Source organism: Hyperolius riggenbachi, chromosome 8, assembly GCF_040937935.1.
Source record: "Hyperolius riggenbachi isolate aHypRig1 chromosome 8, aHypRig1.pri, whole genome shotgun sequence".
Classification (NCBI taxonomy): Eukaryota; Metazoa; Chordata; class Amphibia; order Anura; family Hyperoliidae; genus Hyperolius; species Hyperolius riggenbachi.
The window spans coordinates 275294744-275315282 of record NC_090653.1 but is presented as its reverse complement, the minus strand read 5'-3'; the positions used below and the strand labels follow the sequence as shown (position 1 = coordinate 275315282).

The 20539-nt window shown below is 44.3% G+C and overlaps 1 protein-coding gene and 1 non-coding gene across 3 annotated transcripts in view; both read left to right on the top strand.

Moving 5' to 3' along the window:
• LOC137528572 (uncharacterized) overlaps nucleotides 1-20539 on the top strand; it is a 77854-nt gene that overhangs the window by 3648 nt on the left and 53667 nt on the right. For both annotated transcript variants that reach the window (XM_068249914.1, XM_068249913.1), the window contains exons 2-3: nucleotides 70-321; nucleotides 11171-11248. In XM_068249914.1, coding sequence (XP_068106015.1) covers nucleotides 189-321; nucleotides 11171-11248 — 211 coding nt within the window. In that variant the 5' untranslated portion in view covers nucleotides 70-188. The remainder of the gene's footprint in view (nucleotides 1-69; nucleotides 322-11170; nucleotides 11249-20539) is intronic.
• Nucleotides 13257-13362, top strand: LOC137529182 (U6 spliceosomal RNA). Its single transcript, XR_011023607.1, has one exon. It is a non-coding gene; the product is annotated as a U6 spliceosomal RNA (small nuclear RNA).

Sequence of the window (20539 nt, the reverse complement as noted above, 5' to 3'; positions counted from 1 at the left end):
GTAGTAGACTTTAATGTAGGTCAATTGGCAGTTAATTTTTTTTTTTTTTTTTTTCCGGTGCTGTTCCAGATGCAAAGAAACCCACCTCCAGTTTGTGCCAAGGAATTTGTTTCAACTTTACTGTTGGACGTTGCTGTGTGGAGAAAGAAAATCTAAAGATTTGCTTGAATAACGGCATTCCACAGCAAATGAACAATGACAACATTTCTGTCCGAAGAAAGTGTATATGTGCAGAAACTGAGGATGCTACAACTCTTATGACGCAACCAGATGAAGTATATTGCACAGTTGATGGCGTCCGTACAAACATGACCTGGAAAGGTAAGGAACTTTGTGATATTTTCATTACACTTGCAGCTAAAAGAGGCAGAATCTAAAAACAAGCATGTTGATTAAGTCATTTCTAGGTATTTACTTTGAGGCCCCAGTTCACATTACACTGTTATTGTTGCGTTACCCTTTCTGCACGCAGGGTAATGCAACAGCAATAATAACGGATGGCGCTGTTCACATTACCGCAGTCGTGTTGCGCCAAAAGTACCTGATTCGCTGCTGACTTGTTGCAGAAGCTGGAGTGCATTACCAGTGACTTCCGTTATGGCGGAAGTCATTGGTCTCAATGGGCGCTGCCAATTAGTAAAAAATGTTGGAGGCTGGAAGCTCATGCGCAAATGACGGAACAGGGCTGTAGAGTCAGGGTTGAGTCGGAGCAATTTTTGGGTACCTGGAGTTGGGAGAAAATGCGCCAACTGTAATAAATTTAAACTGTAATTAAGAGAAAATATGATAAATGCTCGATTTCTAAGATAATAATCATCATAAATAACTTTTATATACAGTAATAGCTGTGCTTAGTCTACAGAAATTAACCACTTGCCGACCGCACGCTTATACCGTGCGTCGGCAAAGTGGCAGCTGCAGGACCAGCGACGCAGTACTGCGTTGCCAGCTGCAGGCTGATTAATCAGGAAGCAGCCGCTCGCGCGAGCGGCTGCTTCCTGTCAAATCACGGCGGGGGGCTCCGTGAATAGCCTGCAGGCCGCCGATGGCGGCTCGCAGGCTAAATGTAAACGCAAGCGGAAATAATCCGCTTTGTTTACATTTGTACGGCGCTGCTGCGCAGCAGCGCCGTAAGGCAGATCGGCGATCCCCGGCCAATCAGTGGCCGGGGATCGCCGCCATGTGACAGGGGACGTCCTGTCACTGGCTGCACAGGACGGATAGCGTCCTGTGCAGCCTCGATCACCGGGGGGGGGGGGGGGGGGGGGGAGCAGGTAGGAGAGGGAGGGGGGAATTTCACCGTGGAGGGGGGCTTTGAGGTGCCCCCCCCCCGCCAGCCACATGCAGGCAGAAGAGATCAGACCCCCCTGCACATCATCCCCATAGTGGGGAAAAAAGGGGGGCAATCTGATCTCTCTGCCTGCACCCTGATCTGTGCTGGGGGCTGTAGAGCCCACCCAGCACAGATCACTAAAAACAGCGCTGGTCCTTAAGGGGGGGTAAAGGGTGGGTCATCAAGTGGTTAAAGCGGAATATAACCCAGCATTTCAACTTTGCTCTAAAACATTATTTACAGCATATTATATGCAACCAGCATATTTTTTTTTTTTTTTTACTAGACCAGCATTGGAAGGGTTACACACAGAGCTTTAAAGTTCCGTGGAGAGAAATGCTGCTGCAGCCGAAGTTTGGATAGATACATTTAAGTAAACACAATGTAACAAGTGAGGAATGTGACACTCTCTCTCTGTGTCCGGGAGCTCCTGCACAATCAGAGAGTGTGTCAAATTCACCACTTGTTACATTGTGTTTACTTAAATGTATCTAACAAGTGGTGAATTTGACACACTCTGATTGTGCAGGAGCTCCCGGACACAGAGAGAGTGTCACATTCCTCACTTGTTACATTGTTTACTTAAATGTATCTATCCAAACTTCGGCTGCAGCAGCATTTCTCTCCACGGAACTTTAAAGCTCTGTGTGTAACCCTTCTAATGCTGGTCTAGTAAAAAAAATGCTGGTTGCATATAATATGCTGTAAATAACGTTTTAGAGCAAAGTTGAAATGCTGGGTTAAATTCTGCTTTAAATAATCCGATCAAAAAAGTTACTTGTGCTACTGCAATAAAACAGTCACTGTATTTTTAAAGTCAACTATAGATATGATTGTGACTGTATATGTGATGTGTACACAGGAATGTTTTATATACAGTGGGTTGCAAAAGTATTCGGCCCCCTTGAAGTTTTCCACATTTTGTCATATTACTGCCACAAACCTGAATCATTTTTATTGGAATTCCACATGAAAGACCAACACAAAGGACTCTATTCATAAAACCTTACCGCAAGTTTTCCGCTCAAAACAGCGGATTTTCCCGTCCATTTAGCAAAGTGGGCATTCATAAAAGCTGTTCCCGCATGAAAATCTACAATCCCCCAGCAGAGCGAGAAATTTCCGCCTTCTCCAGTGTTTTTCTAGATTTATCTAGAAAAAAGTAACAAAATGGCCATTCATAAAGATTAGAGGAAGCGGTATGTGGACGGGAAATACCGCTTCCTCTGATTTTGCGGATTACATACAAGTGAATGGGACAGACCTCCCAGAGAGAGCAGTGCACGGAGGGACTCTGCCGGATGAAGTGTTTCCGCATGCCTTCCGACAGCTTACCGCCAGCTTTCAGCGGGAGATCTCCGCTCTTGCATCGCATCTGGCAAGATTTTTTTGAATGACCACCCAGAAGTGTAAAATACCGCTGCGGTATTTTCCCTCCAGGAGTTTTTTCGCCACAACTTTTTTATGAATAGAGCCCAAAGTGGTGTACACATGAGAAGTGGAACGAAAATCATACATGATTCCAAACATTTTTTACAAATAAGTAACTGCAAAGTAGTGTGTGCATAATTATTCGGCCCCCTTTGATCTGAGTGCAGTCAGTTGCCTATAGACATTGCCTGATGAGTGCTAATGACTAAATAGAGTGCACCTGTGTGTAATCTAATGTCAGTACAAATACAGCTGCTCTGTGAGGGCCTCAGAGGTTGTCTAAGAGAATATTGGGAGCAACAACACCGTGAAGTCCAAAGAACACACAAGACAGGTCCAAGACAGGTCAGGCATCAAGTTATTGAGAAATTTAAAGCAGGCTTAGGCTACAAAAAGATTTCCAAAGCCTTGAACATCCCACGGAGCACTGTTCAAGCGATCATTCAGAAATGGAAGGAGTATGGCACAACTGTAAACCTACCAAGACAAGGCCATCCACCTAAACTCTCAGGCCGAACAAGGAGAGCGCTGATCAGAAATGCAGTCAAGAGGCCCATGGTGACTCTGGAGCAGCTGCAGAGATCTACAGCTCAGGTAGGAGACTCTGTCCAAAGGACAACTATTAGTCATGCACTGTACAAAGTTGGCCTTTATGGAAGAGTGGCAAGAAGAAAGGCATTAACAGAAAGCATAAGAAGTCCCGTTTGCAGTTTGCCACAAGCCATGTGGGGGGACACAGCAACCATGTGGAAGAAGGTGCTCTGGTCAGATGAGACCAAAATGGAACTTTTTGGCCAAAATGCAAAACGCTATGTGTGGCAGAAAACTAACACTGCACATCACTGGGAACACACCATCCCCACTGTCAAATATGGTGGTGGCATCATCATGCTCGGGGGGTGCTTCTCTTCAGCAGGGACAGGGAAGCTGGTCAGAGTTGATGGGAAGATGGATGGAGCCAAATACAGGGTAAACTTGGAAGAAAACCTCTTGGAGACTGCAAAAGACATGAGACTGGGGCGGAGGTTCACCTTCCAGCAGGACAATGACCCTAAACATAAAGCCGGGGCAACAATGGAATGGTTTAAAACAAAACATATCTATGTGTTAGAATGGCCCAGTCAAAGTCCAGATCTAAATCCAATCGAGAATCTGTGGCAAGATCTGAAAACTGCTGTTCACAAACGCTATCCATCTAATCTGACTGAGCTGGAGCTGTTTTGCAAAGAAGAATGGGCAAGGATTTCAGTCTCTAGATGTGCAAAGCTGGTAGAGACATACCCTAAAAGACTGGCAGCTGTAATTGCAGCAAAAGGTGGTTCTACAAAGTATTGACTCAGGGGGCCGAATAATTACGCACACCCCACTTTGCAGTTATTTATTTGTAGAAAAAAAAAATGTTAGGAATGATGTATGATTTTCGATCCACTTCTCACATGTACACCACTTTGTATTGGTCTTTCACGTGGAATTCCAATAAAATTGATTCATGTTTGTGGCAGTAATGTGACAAAATGTGGAAAACTTCAAGGGGGCCAAATACTTTTGCAACCCACTGTATTACATCTCTGCTGTAAGAATAAAGCCTGATGTGTAGTTTTCACTAATAGGGATTGTCAATGAGATGTAAATCTGCGTTGATGCAGCTTTATGAAAATTTTATATGAAAATAGATGTACTCCCTTTGCTCATGAAATAAATTATTTTGCGATGTTAAAATTAGGTTTGGTGACTACGAATTAAGTTACACGGTAGTACTATACATCTGCACTCCCCGCAGAGCTGTTGTGAATCCAGTGTCGTGCACTGGAACGCTGTGCTATCTCTGTCCCCTTTGCCTCCCATGTGCCCTCTTTTGGCTCCAGTGTCCCCCTATGTGCCTCTGTCTTCCCCTCTGCCTGATTGTCCCCTTTAGTGCTCGTTTCCCCTCCCCCCCCCCCCCCCTGTGCACCTCTGTCTCCACCTCTGCTTGAACCCTCTGTTTGTTCCTCGTTGCCTCCATTTGTACCCTCTGTGCCTTTGTACCCCCCCGCCCGTGCCTCCGTTTTACCCCCCTGTTGTTCTTTCCCCTCACTCTCCCTATGGACTCACCTTCCAACCTGAGTCCTACGATGTCTGTGCTCTGCTTTCCGCCTTCCAATAGCCGCTTACAGCACCGCTAGATGCAGCATCACACTGCTTCCTGTATGTCATGTGATTTACAGGAACCTGTATGTCACATGACATACAGGAAGCAAATGGATGCTGCATCTAGCAGTGCTGTCTGCGGTTATTGGGAGCTGGAGGCAGAGAGCGGACAACAGACCGCATTGGACTCTGTTCGGAGGTGAGTCCAACACTGCTAGAGATATGCGCCGGCACTCTTGAAGCCGCTTCTTCAAACTTCCCCCCATGCGTAAATGATGTCATCGCAACGGGATCGGGCCGTTCGTATCGGTGGGTCATTCGTATGTCGGGCGTTTGTAACCCGAGGACTACCTGTATTTAGAATATGACGCATTGACTTTTTTTCTCCCCATTTTGTCAGGAGAAAAAGTACATCTTGTATTCTAAAAAATGCTTTAGTACAAAGCGTTTTTTGAAGCGGTATTGAATTGGTTAGAGATATTCAGGTGAACAAGTCATTGACTATTATTAACCGGTTCAGCACCGCAGTCCGAAAATCTCATGCATCCGAGCAACGTTCACCTCCCATTCATTCGCCTATAACTTTATTGCTACTTATCACAATGAATTGATCTATATCTTGTTTTTTCCACCACTAATTAGGCTTTCTTTGGGTAGTACATTTTGCTAAGAATTATTTTTTTCTAAATCTATTTTAACGGGAAGATTAAGAAATAAGAAAAATTCATTATTTCTCAGTTTTTGGCCATTATAGTTGGAAATTAATATACGCTACCGTAATTAAAACTCGTGTCTTTTATTTGCCCATCTGTCCCGGTTATTACACCATTTAAACAATGTCCCTATCACAATTTATGGTGCCGATTATAAATAATAAAGGTGCATTTTTTCAATTTGCGTCCATCACTATTTATAAGCTTATAATTTTAAATATAAAAACATATTCTCTTGACATGCATATTTAAAAAGTTCAGACCCTTGGGTAACTATGTTTTTGTTATTTTTTAATTGTATTTTTTATTTAAAAAATTTTAATAAAAAAAAAGTGTATGTGGGTAATTTTTGGTGTGGGAGGGAAACTGCTAATTTTAAGTGTAAAATAATTTTTTTTTTATTAAAAAATGTATGTGGGTGCAGTTTACTATTTGGCCACAAGATGGCCACTGTGAAAAAAGTCCTGGATGCGAACGATCTCGCATTCAGGAACTAAAATGCTGGGGAGAAGTTTCCTGGGGGCAGAAATACCGCGCTCTCTGGAGAGAAAGCGTCGGTATTTCTGCGGGGAAGTTAGATCGGTGAATGGGAATTATATTCCCATTCACTGATCGGGGGGCTGGCAGCGGGAGCGCGTGTGATCGTGCGCACCAGCCGGCGGCAGCAGCAGCGCCTATCTGGACGAGGAAGCTCGTCTAGATAGGCCGAACTGGTTAAATATGTTAGTAGTGAGGTACAGTACTGTATAATCTCGTTATAGTAAAATCCAAGGGAACAGGAAAAGTGATTTACTATAACAGAATTGTCCTAGAGATGGCCTGGTATGCCCTGGTACATTCTTTGCTGCGAAGGACCCACTTTGTCCACCCATTGTAGGCTCCGTACCAGCATTTGCACATTTGTTGGACTACAAGGTTAAGTATACCTTAGGGCTGCATAGCCAGACTGGATTAATCTCTGGTACAATATCCAGGGCTCCTTAAAAATTGCAGTAGTCACTGGATAGAGGCAGCCACTCACTTCCTGTGAGCTGCTCGATACCTAAGCCTTTCTGCGCACACTTGAGCCAATCGTTAAGCCTCTCTTCAAAATGCAGCCAATCATAAGCCACTCCCATCTGTAATGTGATTGGTTCAGATTACTCAGTGGGAGGGACTTGGCACTCTCCATTCCACTCTTCTTAGTTTTGCAGTGAGTAGGCCTGCTCTGATAAACACTACAAGTGAAAGTGGTCTGTACTGCGCTCTACACGCTACCAGGGGCATCATCGCTAACAAGGGAAGAGATACCTGGGAGTGCGTACAATCCTGTGGGGGGACTGTGACTATTTGTATCAATAATTGCGAACTGGTAACGCTGCATCCTCTTTTGTCAATGTTCACATTATTCCTAATTTTCCCCAGGCTGCTTATTTGTACAGTACCGTATATCCAGCACTGATGCCATTCTTCTTGTCTTAGAAATGTTATCAGGCGTCAATACAACCAGCCTGATGAGAGCAGCCAAGCATGGGTTTCACACTGACGTATGATGCATGCCCCGTTCACTGACATATGATGCAGGCACCGCCCACTGTGATGCACGCGCCACCCTCTGTTTACTATATCCAAAGTCAGTGTCACGTAGGGGACAAAAACATGCTTACTATAACAGTTTTTTAATATATCAGAGTTTACTATACCAGGCATTGCTTCCATAGACTTATAACAGAGATTGGCCAGGACCCGGAGAGGTAGTTTACTGTACCTGATTGTAAACTATACCAGAGTACAGTTTATATGGAAGGGTGGTAGAACAAGAGTGGCATATAATACTATGACTCTTCCAAAAAAACAAGGAGGGATGGGTCTCCCTAACATCGAAGTATATTACCACGCCACAAATTTAGAAATGGCAAGATATTGGTGGTCTAACCCTCCACATAAAATATGGCTGTCACAAGAACAAGCTTTATTACAAACAGACCTGCGAGATATCCTGTCTAGTATTCTCATAGGCCATAAATCCTTGACCTCAGATTTTCCCTCTATTAAAGCAACCCTCTTATCTTGGGAGTACTTTTGTAAATATCCCCCCAAGACTGGGAACTCACTCACACCTCGTATACCTCTCACTACTATACAATTATTAACTCCTGATTTATCACTCACCGGCTGGAAAGCGCGAGGCATCCTCTCCTTAAATGCCTTATACAAAGGTTTAGATATTAAGTCCTTCCAGGAGCTCCGAACACAATTTGAGCTGCCAGACTCATATTATTTTGCATATTATAGAATTTTCAATCTTCTCAATTAAAAAAAAATATATATCCCAGATGTCAATGAACATATTCTCACGCTACTGAATTCTAAACAACATCCCACAGGTGGTACGGGTGTATGGTATACATATCTTCTATCGCCCAATCAATCTCCATTGCAAAAATATCTACAGACTTGGTCATATGATATTAATTTGACCATTTCATTACAACAGATTCTCCGGGCAAATAGACTACTTTTGCAATACTCCAAATGCAATTCCCATTGGGAACAATTTCAAAAAATATTTTTTCGATGGTATATAACACCTAGGAAATTGGCAAAATTTTCCCCATCTGGGTCAGATATATGCTGGAAGTGCAATACAGAGACAGGTACCCTGATCCACAGGCTCTGGGAATGCCCATCAGTATCCCAATTCTGGTCAGAGATTAAAACAATAATTCGGACACATTATGACCCGTCCTTTATGCTCTCTCCACAACTAGCTATCTTATTGATTGACATTGAGAAGATTGACACTGCTCACCGACAGATAATTTTACATATCCTTATGGCAGCTCATCATATTATTACCTCTAACTGGAAATCTCAGGAGACCCTGAGCTTAGATCACCTTATAGCCCTGGTAACCCAAAATATGATTATGGAACGTAATTTAAAAAACAGACAATCCCCGAATAGACCCTATACTACACTACCAAACAGCTGGAAGACATTGTTCAGTAAAGTGTAATATTTCATTTATACATGTTAAAGGGGAACTGAAGAGAGAGGTATATGGAGGCTGTCATGTTTATTTCCTTTTAGACAATACCAGTTGCCTGGCAGACCTGCTGATCCTCTGCCTCTAATACTATTAGTCATAGCCCCTGAACAAGCATGCAGCAGATCAGGTGTTTCAGTGGTTCAGACTTATAAGTCTGATCTGACAAGACTAGCTGCATGCTTGTTTCTGGTTTTAATCAGATACTACTGCAGAGAAATAGACCAGCAGGGCTGCCAGGCAACTGGTATTGATTAAAAGGAAATAAACAGGACAGCCTCCATATACCTCTCTCTTCAGTTCCCCTTTAAAGCTATTTCATCGCCACTCTGATGTTAAGTTATTAGGCTCAATTGTGCCAGTTTTACCCGGCTGCTGTTTACATTGGTGTTTGTTTCTTAGTTGAGTTTTAATATGTTAGATGCAATAAGAAAGTGTACTTTAATCTTCTATATTCAGAAATAAGATCTGGCCTATACTGGGTGGTCATATGCATCCTACCATGATAGGTGTGCAGCTAGTCCAGCCGCAGAGGCCTTGTTAATGGACGGCTAGGATACCAATATTCTTGGTAATATACTGTATACTTTCATTTCAGTATTGTTGAAAATAGTGTTTTTTATGTTTGAACCTACCATCATTGAAACTACTTCATGACATCAATGTTGTTATAATACATGTACTGTTGATAAAGATAAAACAATAAAAATCTTTGTTGGAAAAAACTATACCAGAGTACAAGATTATACTGTTTAAAACCCTTTAAAAGTACATTGGAATTAACCAAAAAAAAATAAAAAAATGTATTCACAGTTGTCCGAATGTAAATTCTCTATCAATGTTTCATCATGTTTTTCATACAGGATTCAACTTACAATCTCCTGTTTTTAAGTATGGGACCGTCTGTAGCATAAGCCATGCAACTAATTCAGTTAGACTTAATCTATGTCTCCGATGCAATCGTGGATTGAATCGGTTACAGGGACGCCCCGTGTAGGCACATCTCCCACATGGCCCCCATGTGCCTACACATCTTTGTGTTTGTTGCAGTTGGCATTCAGTTTAGAGGTGGTGGGGGTGAGTTCCCTGGAAGTGAGAGAGCCAGGGCTCGCCCACATTTCCCTCTAGGTATCGCATGGTGGTTTGGGGCCCCAGGTCTCCCTCACAGTAAGTGAGGGAGACCTGGGGCCCCCGGCTGTCATGCGGAACAGTGTTTGTGATTTTTAAATTTCTTTTTTGCAGCTTCCAGGATACAGTTGACAGGTTAGTGGTTAGGGAGGGGGCCGTGTGGGAGATGTGCCTACACGGGCCGTCCCTGTAACTGATGCAATCCACGATTGCGCCCAACCAGAAGCCTCCCACCTGAATGCTAATTTATGCAATTCCTGCTAGATTTGTTACAGCAGGCAAAGGGTGTATGACAGTACACCTGATTGGCTGACTGGGGTCTGCTGACCAGATAAAGGCAGGAGATTGCTCTAGCTGGGAGTTAGCAATTGTTTGTGTTTGTTGCAGGTAGCTAGCATAAGTAGCCAGAACCCTCTGATCACCTCCGCTCCCCCGATTATACTTTACCCAGCCTGGATCCAGCGATCAGTGCAGTCTCTCCGTACAGCTCCGGTCTTTACTGGGGAGGATCACCGGATCTGTGCGGGGAGGCTGCGCCGATTGCTGGGGGGGGGAGGGGGGGGTAATAAGTGGCTACTTATACTAGCTAGCCTAGTGCTAGCTACAGCTTGTGGGGGCATTAAGGGCTCATGCGTTTTTACCCGCGATTTCGCATGCGATTTCGCATGGCACCCTGCCATGCGAAATTAACCATGACACTGCCAGGGCTAAATAAAATTGAAAAAGGTGCGAAATCGCGGGTAAAAACGCATGTAACAAACGCATGCGTTTTTACTATTAAATACATTAGCGGCGATTCGCACGGATTCCCGACGCAGGCGAAATCGTTGGCTCTTTTGTGCGTTTTTTTCACGCTGAAAAAAACGCACCTCAACAACGCTACAGTGGAAACAGGCCCATCCACTTGCATTACATGTGCGGATCTGCATGCGTTGGGCGCATGCAGATTCGCGATAGTGGGAACGAGCCCTTAATCTTTTAGAATCTTTGTGGGGGACTTGCAATTCTAGCGAGCGGTATGCCCGACAGTGTCGAGCATACTGCCCAGGAGGTTAATGAAACTACGGACTCTGACTCCAGGCAATTGTTCCGACTATTCGACTTAGACTCCACAGCCCTGTTGGTGTGCAATAGAGATGGTCAGTGAGGTGTAAATAATCCTGGTATGGGTGCAGATTGCATGCAGTTTGAATTATCAGATGCTCTTTCTGCCAAACTTGATTGGCCCAGTTCCAAGCTCCATTAAATTTGCCTGCAAGGGCAAATTATTAGCGTCTGTTATCTCTCAAAACCAATAAACTGAAATATATCCCATTATGATGTTGATTTTAGCAGCAGATGGCTCTTATACAGGTTGCTTTTTTATGCATTTCTTTAATTTTTCCCTTTTTTTTTTTTCTTTTGCTTTAGCTTCAGCTTCTTCTATACCGTATAACTCAGCATCTCCTATCAAAACGAACACATCTTCTGACCAGGAGCCTCCCATTGGTATGTTCGTTAATTATTTATTTATTTTCTTCAATAAGATAGCAGTGGCTTCCAGCAGGGGGTGGTAAGGATGCCCATTAACAGTACAACTTTTAGCAGCAAACTATATTTTCAATATAAGATCATTCGGATTGAAAGAAAAAAAAATAGTTTTTTACCATCTGGATGTACCATCAATTAACAGTGGGTGCCAATCGATGGGTCTGGAAAGAATGAATGAACATGACCCTAATCAGGAGCCATGTTCGTTCATAATAAAGTGAAAAGTAATGTTAAAAAGGAATCAAACACTTCCTGGTAACCCAGGCTAGTGTTCCTGTACAAAAAACAGGAGAGGTGGTTACCTTGATAAAGAGAATAGGCTCCTCTAGAAACAATGTGGATACTAGCTTTGATATCACCGATCATTATAGTATTGAAGATGCTGAAATGAAACAATACTGATTGAACTTGACTGTGCTGGGTTCTACTCTTTGTTAGTCCTCAGGGACAACGACCCCAAGCACAATGGCCTCAATTCACTAAGCTTTATCAAACACCTTATCAAACGTTTGATAATTTACCTCATGAGTAAAATCTATTTTTGAATTCGGTAAGGTGTTATAGGTTGATTGAACATTTATCTATAAAACATTCGAAAGATCTATAACACCTTAGTGAATTCAAAATTAGATTTTACTCATGAGGTAAATTATCAAACGTTTGATAACGTGTTTGATAAAGCTTAGTGAATTGAGCCCGTTGTGTGTTTTTTTTTTTTTTTATTTTTTTTATTGGTTCGGTGCTCCCTACTTTCTACCTCCATAAATTGTACTAGGAACATAATTTAAATGTGATGCCTGGGAAAATTGTGCAAATATTGGGACATCAACACAATTCTAACACTTTTGGCTCGCTACACAACCACAATGGATTTGAAGTGGAACGAACATGCAGACTGTCAGCTTTAATTTGAGGGTATTTACGTCCAAATCAGGTGAACGGTGTAGGAATTACAATAGTTATGTGCCTCCCACTTGTTAAGGGAGCAAAAGTAAGGGGACAAAATAATCATAAATCAAACTTTCACTTTTTTACACTTGGTTGCAAATCCTTTGCGGTCAATTGCAGCCTGAAGTCTGCAATGCATAGACCTCACCAGATGCTTGGTTTCATCCCTGGTGATGCTTTGCCACGCCTCTACTGCAACTCTACTTCATCTTCAGTTCCTGCTTGTTCTTGGGGCATTTTCCCTTCAGTTTTGTCTTCAGCAAGTAAATTGCATGCTCAAATGGATTCAGGTCAGGTGATTGACATAATCCACTCCTTTCCCTTAAATTCTTTGGTTGCTTTTGCAGTATGCTTTGTGTCATTGTCCATCTGCACTGTGAAGGTTTTGATTTTAATCGGGTGTGGGTAGCAGGGCTGCGGATTAGGTGCAGGTACCGGATTCACCAGAAAGCAGGTTGTGGGTCGGGTGTGGGTACCAGATTTCCCAGACAGCGGGTAGCGCAGGTGCAGGTCTGAAAAATTAGATCTGCGCAGTCATCTACCTCTTACACTGAGGGGGGCAGAGGCCTCTTTTCAGGTTTTGGCGGCAAATCACTTTTTCACGGTTATCGATCATTTAGACAAGCTGGACTTATCTTAACCAGTCCTCTGTTGGGTTGAATTTTGTAGAAAGGATAGATCAGCACCAAAATGCAAGACAACGTTGGAAGAAGCAAGTGTGGTGGCAGAGCCTCCAGACACTAAGATTCCAACAAAACCGTGCAGGAGAATAGAAGAGTCCGAGCGCCAACCACAGGACACCGATCAACCTTTATTCAATTTCCAACACACCCGTCATAAATTGCGGTGTTAGTGGGCTGACAGCCGTTTCAGTGGTAAAAACCTGCTTCGTCAAAATTTATGCCCCCCCTTAGTTCTAACAAATACATCTGTGTTTCTTGAAACCTTTGCAAAGGACCTGAAGAGACTCAACTTGAATCTCATTATGGCACATAATCTGTCAAGAGATGAAAAAGCTGTCCTCGCTTCGGCAGGACATATACTAAAATTGGAACGATACAGAGAAAATTAGCATGGCCCCTGGCAAGGATGACACGCAAATTCGTGAAGCGTTCCATATTTTTACAAAAGCTACTTAACTGGCAGTGCCTCCCCCTATCATTGATTGGTAGAATTAATTTGATAAAGATGAAGTTACTCCCTAAATTCCTATACATATTTCGTAACTGTCCTATTTGGATACCTCAGAAATTCTTTAACGCGGTATCGTCACCATAAAAATCAAATTTCAACAGCAACTGGTCTGAGTGTATTAAGTGATAAAAACGCTTATCCTGCATTCAAAACTTTCAAAATGTTTTCTGCTGTTATGATTTGGAGTTATCATATACCTTAGGAGCACTGGCTCTTTAGTAGTCGGTGCCAAAGAATTGCATGCTGGGGGTTCTTTTTATCTATAATATATTCCTCCTCTTCCCTTTATTTCCCTGCCTGCTGATTATCTGAAACCTGATCCCTTAATTACTTGTGTTTACAAGCAAGGCTGAGGCGACTCAGCGATTGGAGGAGACAAGAAAAAAAGTAAAGGGCAGAAATGACATCACGAGTTAGTCTTTACTGTGGGCAAAAGACATGGCCCCCACCAGGAACAGAATTCTTGTAATCTACTATATAACATTCCCTGAAATCAAAACGTGGACAGTACAATACATGTGTTATGTAAGTAGATCAAGTATTTATCTACTTATATATGTGTTTTTTTCCCTGGAATAGTATGGCTGATCCTACTATGCAGTAAAAAGGGTTAGCGCTCAGGACACAGTCTGTTAGAAAGTCTTCACAATATTCCAGAAAAGGACAGCAGATATCAACAGGGCACTTGTTGCCCGCCCCCCAACATAGACTCACCGAATGGTGCGGCCAAGATGGGCCCGACTGCGCTCTAGGGGTATTGGCCACCCCTCAGCCTACGTGGCAATCTCCACACTCCAGCTGGCTCGGCTCTCCGTGGTTGTTAAAGGTTGATCTTTTCTGTAGCCTCAAAAGTAAAAGTAAACGCTGCACATAGCGTAAAAGTGTTTGAAAAGGGATAACCCTCGTTTATTAAAACTTTAGGTTAAAAGCATTAAAAATACAGGAAGGCTTGGCGCACGGCTACGTCAAGCGGGAGAGGCAGGCAGCATCTAGGGATAAATAATCCTGCTACCGTATCGCATCCCCAGCTAAGTCTTCCGAGGCGAGCCGCCGCTGTATGGAAAAAAGTTTCATGCCAGACAGTCACTGCGTCCAGTGACGTCAGACGTTGCGCCGCTCCGTAGCTCCGCCCTACGCGTTTCGTTGCTAGGCAACTCCTCGGGCTACGGAGCGCAGGAGCGACGGGTGTTTTAAAGGCTGACGTGCGTAATAAGAGGCTGCCCATTCGCCCGCTCAACGCTGCCATCATACATCAATATCACATAGTAGAAACCATAATTCATATACTTCAGTTACACATATAGCATCAATTTCACATAATAGACAAAATATTTCATAAATGTCATCACTCCAAGTTCTATCACAAACTTAGTACTTAGATGCATGTATTCAATTACACTGAAAAGTAATAAAACCAGCCACTAGATGTCACTAATCTACCTATCCCCCAAGTCTTCTTTAAAAACTACATTTTCAATCACAGTAAAAATCATTACATGCAATCATAACCAGTGGGTCACTGAAAGGTGTTTCTAGAGCTTGACCAAGCCCACTAATCAGACCCACCCATACCCAAAATCAAACTCAATCAGTACTAATATAACAGTTTAGATCAATGTCAATGTTAAGTCCACCAGGTTCCAATACCCCCATCTTGTGAATCCATTGAGTTTCCAGCTTAGAGACCTCCCGCGTACGGTTAGACCCCCTCCACTGACTCTTGACCTTTTGTACCCCACACATTTTTAAAGTACTAGAACAGCGGCCATGGTGGGAAGAGAAATGCCTGGAGACACTATGCTGCTGGTACCCCTTGCCAATCTTATAGATATGCTCCCCCAATCTCTTGTGGAGTACCCTAGTGGTCCTGCCAATGTATTGCAGGCCACACCCACACCACAAAAGGTATACTACGTATGGGGTATTACAGGTGATAAATTCTTTAATTTTAAAGTTAGCCCCATTATGAAAAGATCTGACTAAGTTGGTCTTGACTGTGTGGCCCTCACGGCAAGCCCTACAGGCTCTGCACGGAAAAAAGCCTGCCGTCTGCCAGGAGTTCACCAAAGTCCTAGGGGGGGTCAACACAACTAGGTGCCAGGAAATCTTTAAGATTCCTGGCACGTCTATAGATAAATTTCGGACGTTCCTACTGCTTTAAACAAATTAACTCTATCCTCACCGGCTTTATCTGGTATAATAAGACTCCAAAAATTAGCTTGAAAAAACGGCAAAGACCATTGACCGAGGGGGGATTGGCCTTCCCAGATCTATTCAAGTATTTTCTCGCCTGCCAGCTGGTGACCGCCAATTGGTGGCTAACACAGGACCCCTCAAATGCCTCTATGGTACACGATGCCGCTACCCTGGGCTCATTCGAAGCACTTAAACAGATACTATACCATGGCACTACGCCCCATATGCACTTACTAATAATATGAAAGTGGTTCTCCGGGCTTGGGCACTGATACATAGCTGGAACAAACCCTCTCAAAATAAACTGTCTCCAAATGTTCCCATATAGAACAATCCGAAACTATCCCATTTCTTCTGTATTCCTGACCCAATAATATGGATTTCCAGGGGGGTGACGCATATTGAGCATATTATCCAAAAAAAAAAATGAGTTTTACTCACCTGGGGCTTCCGATAGCCCCCTGCAGCTGTCCAGTACCCTCGCCATCTCCCTCCGATCCTCCTGGCCCCGCCGGCAGCCACTTCCTGTTTCGGTGACAGGAGCTGACAGGCTGGGGACGCGAGTGATTCTTCGCATTCCCAGACACATTAGCACCCTCTATGCTGCTATATGGTATATGATATATATGCTATAGCAACATAGATGGCGCTATTGTGGCCAGGAACGCGAAGAATCACTCGCGTCCCCAGCCTGTCAGCTCCTGTCACCGAAACAGGAAGTGGCTGCCGGCGGGGCCAGGAGGATCGGAGGGAGACGGCGAGGGTACCGGACAGCTGCAGGGGGCTATTGGAAGCCCCAGGTGAGTAAAACTCATTTTTTTTGTTTGACTTAAGTGTCCCTTTAAGCTGCATGTGGAAATTCACTCCTAGTTGTTCCATCAGCGCCTCCCTAGTGGAAATGCAATACAAGGTTTTACTTAGGTGGTACCTGACCCTTGATCGCCTGGCTAAATTCAATACCACTGGATATCGAATACCACTGGACTCTGCTTTAGAATGTGCGGTCAGAAGGGAACATTTTTGCACGTAAGGTGGTTATGCCCTAAAGTACGCAGGTGTTGGATCAGAGTCTATCAGGTGATATACACCATTTTTAAAAGCACAAATCCCCAAACTACCCCAAGTTGCTCTGCTAGGCATGAAACCTCCAGATATCTCTACTTCCCAATACAAATGACTTCAACATAGATTTCTGGCAGCTAAGAGAATTATTGCAAGAGTTTCACTTACCTGGGACTTCTACCAGGCCCATGCAGCCATCCTGTGCCCTCGTAGTCACTTACTGCTGCTCTGGTCCCCCTCCGTCAGCTAGTTTAGTATTTGCCGACCTCGGGGTCAGCGGGCCACATTGTGTACATTTTTTACGCATTACCGCTGGTGCAGGAACATTAACACATACATTTTTACGTGTTAGTGGTTCAACGCGTAAAAATTGTCCCACGCCGACCGCTCCGCTCCCCGCCGCCCTCCGTAATCGGTATCCAGGAGGACGGCGGGGGTCGGTCTAACTGCGATCATGGCCATGGTAGTTCTTCTCCTGTGCAGTTCGCTGCGGCCCACGTGGCCATGATTGACAGCAGCGCTTGCGCAGCCACAGTAAGGCCGACCCCGCCGTCGGCCTGAATACCGATCACAGAGCCCGGGAGAGCGGCGGGGAACAGAGCTGTTGGCGCGGGACAGTCTGCTGCAAGGGGCTGGAGAAAGCCCCAGGTGAGTAAAGCTCATTTTACAAACTTTGCCTGATAACTCCTTTAACCTGCCTGGCGTTCTGATTCCCGCGGCCCAGCGGCCGCGGGAACGTTTTTTGCACATATTTTTTTTCTTTTTCATGTAGCTAGCCTAGCGCTAGCTACATGATTCCCCCCTCCCTGCGGTGTCCCTCCCACCCCTCCGATCGCCGCCGGCACAATGGCCCGTCCATAAATCCCGTTCTGAACGGGATTTCCTGGAGGGCTTCCCCCCCGTCGCCATGGCGACTCACATCGTGACGTCATCGATGTCGGCGGCGTCGTGACGTCACAGGAAGACCCGATCCACCCCTCAGCGCTGCCTGGCACTGATTGGCCAGGCAGCGCACGGGGTCTCGCCTGGGGGGGGCCCTGCATCGCGGCGGGTAGCGGCGGACGGCAGTGATCGGGTAAGGCACGCAGCAAGCAAAGTGATTGCTGCGTGTTTTAAAAAAAAAAAAAAAAATATTCAAATCGGCCCAGCGGGGCCTGAGCGGTCACCTCCGGCGTCTCTGGACGAGCCTAGCTCGTCCAGAACGCTAGGGAGGTTAAAGGAATAGTCAGGCACAAAAAAAAAAAAAAAAAAAAAAAAAGTTTCGCTTACCTGGGGCTTCTACTAGCCCCATGCAACCATCCTGTGCCCTCGTAGTCACTCACTGCTGCTCCAGTCCCCATCCACCAGCTAATTTCATTTTTTGCCGACCTCGGGGTCGGCGTACCGCAATGCGTACATTTTTATGCATTCCCGCTGGTGCAGGAACATTAACGCATACATTTTTACGCGTTAGTGGTGCAATGCGTACATTTTTACATGTTGCATCACTAACGCGTAAAATGTATGTGTTAATGTTCCTACACCAGCGGGAATGCGTAAAAATCTATGCAATGCGGCCCAACGACCCCGAGGTCGGCAAAAACGAAACTAGCTGGTGGCGCAGCACTGAGTGACTACGAGGGCACAGGATGGTTGCATGGGGCTGGTAGAAGCCCCAGGTAAGTGAAATTTTTTTTTTTATGCCTGACGATTCCTTTAAGGACCAGGGACCGCTGGTACCAGCAACGGCGGAAACCCGACGGATAGCTGTAATTGCCGTACAAGCAGCACGCAGGGAACCTGGGCCACCCACTCTGCCATCTCTTTGACGGCAGAGTTCCTGAGAGCCGGTCAGGAGCCGCTTTCATTGGCTCCTGACCCTGTCTTTCAATGTAAGCGGCTTACATTGAAAGATGGGCCAGGAGCCAATGAGATCGGCTCTTGACCGGCTCACAGGGCGCTGCCAGTGAGATGCGACGAGAGACGTCGGGGTTTGAGCAGCGCGTTACTGTATCAGCCATCGTCTCCCAGTGTTATTTTGTGATTTTTATTATTAATCGTATCATTTATGACACTGTGCCCTGTTGCCTGTAGTTTGATTTTAATATTGGATATGTTACCAGTTAAATACATATTTATATATTTTGTACCTTGGAGATAAGATTGTTCTATTTATTATTGAGTTTGCCACATGGATGGCTTTTTCTTCTGTGTATGGTGGTTATGTTATACATCCTAGGCGAGGTTATGGATTTGGCTCATATGTTGTGTTACTAGAACGTTCATGTAGTGGCTGGATAGTGTACTGGTTAAGGGCTCTGCCTTTGACATGGGAGACCAGGGTTCGAATCCTGGCTAGGTCAAGTACCTATTCAGTAAGGAGTTCAAGGCAAGACTCCCTAACACTGCAGGGTGGCCTCCTGAGCGCGTCCCGGTGTCTGCAGCTCTTGAGCGCTTTGAGTCCGACAGGAGAAAAGCGCTATACAAATGTTCGGATTATTATTATTATTATATAGGTCACAAGTATGGCAACTCTTTGAAGGGCAAAAAAAGCAAGTACATTTATTAATTATAGCCAGAACTCGTCTCCTGCTGTGCTGGATGGCTGCTTCTTCAGTGTACTACAAATGGTTCTTTTCAAGCTGGTGTTTTACACATGTGTGTGAGGTGCCTAATGCAAGAATATCCTTTAGTCCAGATAATTAAAGAAAAAACACCATTGAAATCCCAGAATAGTAGCTGTCTCCAACTGGAATAGGCAAGATCCCAGGCTTTTGCTCTGTACTACAACTACACATCCAACCTGAATTGTACTGTGAAATAATAATCAGAAAACCGATTGAGATTGCATTTTCAGATCTTTCGTGACATTGTCGATCAAGGGAGGGAACAGGTCCATTAGAACATGCCTGTAGGTATTGGGGTCACTCAACTGGCGGTTAGCTTCCAAGAGGTAGTCATCCATACCCCCCCCCCCCCCCCCCCCCCTCCAGGACCACATTCCCTCTTGTCGCTGGGCTCAATGACCACACCCACAGCTTCCCTCAGCTCCTTCAGTGCAGCTTTTTCATCTCTTTATTTATTTATTTTTTTAAATTTATCAGCATTTTAGTTTTAAAACACATTATACATATAATGCCGAGAGCCACACACAGGTGGACTCCAGCATTGGAACAATATAAAAGAAGAATAAATACATAAAAAGAAGAAACCTATCAGAACATTTAGACATGTCACTCTACTGACGGGGGCGTCTAGCCCATCCCCTCCCCCCCCCCCCCCCCCCCCCCCCCAGATAACGCACAGATGATAGATCTTTCGTTGCAGATACAATATACACCAGAGTATAGCTAAATGCTTGATATTTACTTTAGCGTTGTAGAGTAGAAATATGGTTAGCTTGGTTCTTATGCATGTTTGAGAGAAATATAGCATGGTATGAAACTATATATTATTTAGTTCATATCTTTATTGTAGTCCAGGTTTTCCATATTTTCCCAAACTTTTGTGGACAGCCTCTGGCTAACTACGCTGCTTTTTACAGTTGGAGAGAGTCATGTATTATTTTTTTCCAATATTGTAATGATGGTGGAGCTTCCTTTTTCCAGTTCAGTATCAGTGCTTTGCGATAGTAATATAGCAGTAAACCTAGTAGGGATGACTGATTTAATGCTTTTAATAAAGTGAGAAGTTTGGAGATAATGAAAACGCTCGCACTCTAATTTGTCTGTGCTCTTTTAATGAGGAAAATGTTTTAGTTGAGCTATCTGTAACTAGGCTATAGACCGTGGTAAGATTATTCATACGCCACCAGTGATAAGCGGCCGGATTATGTAAGCCAGGCAGAAAGGAAGGATGGCCTATAAAGGA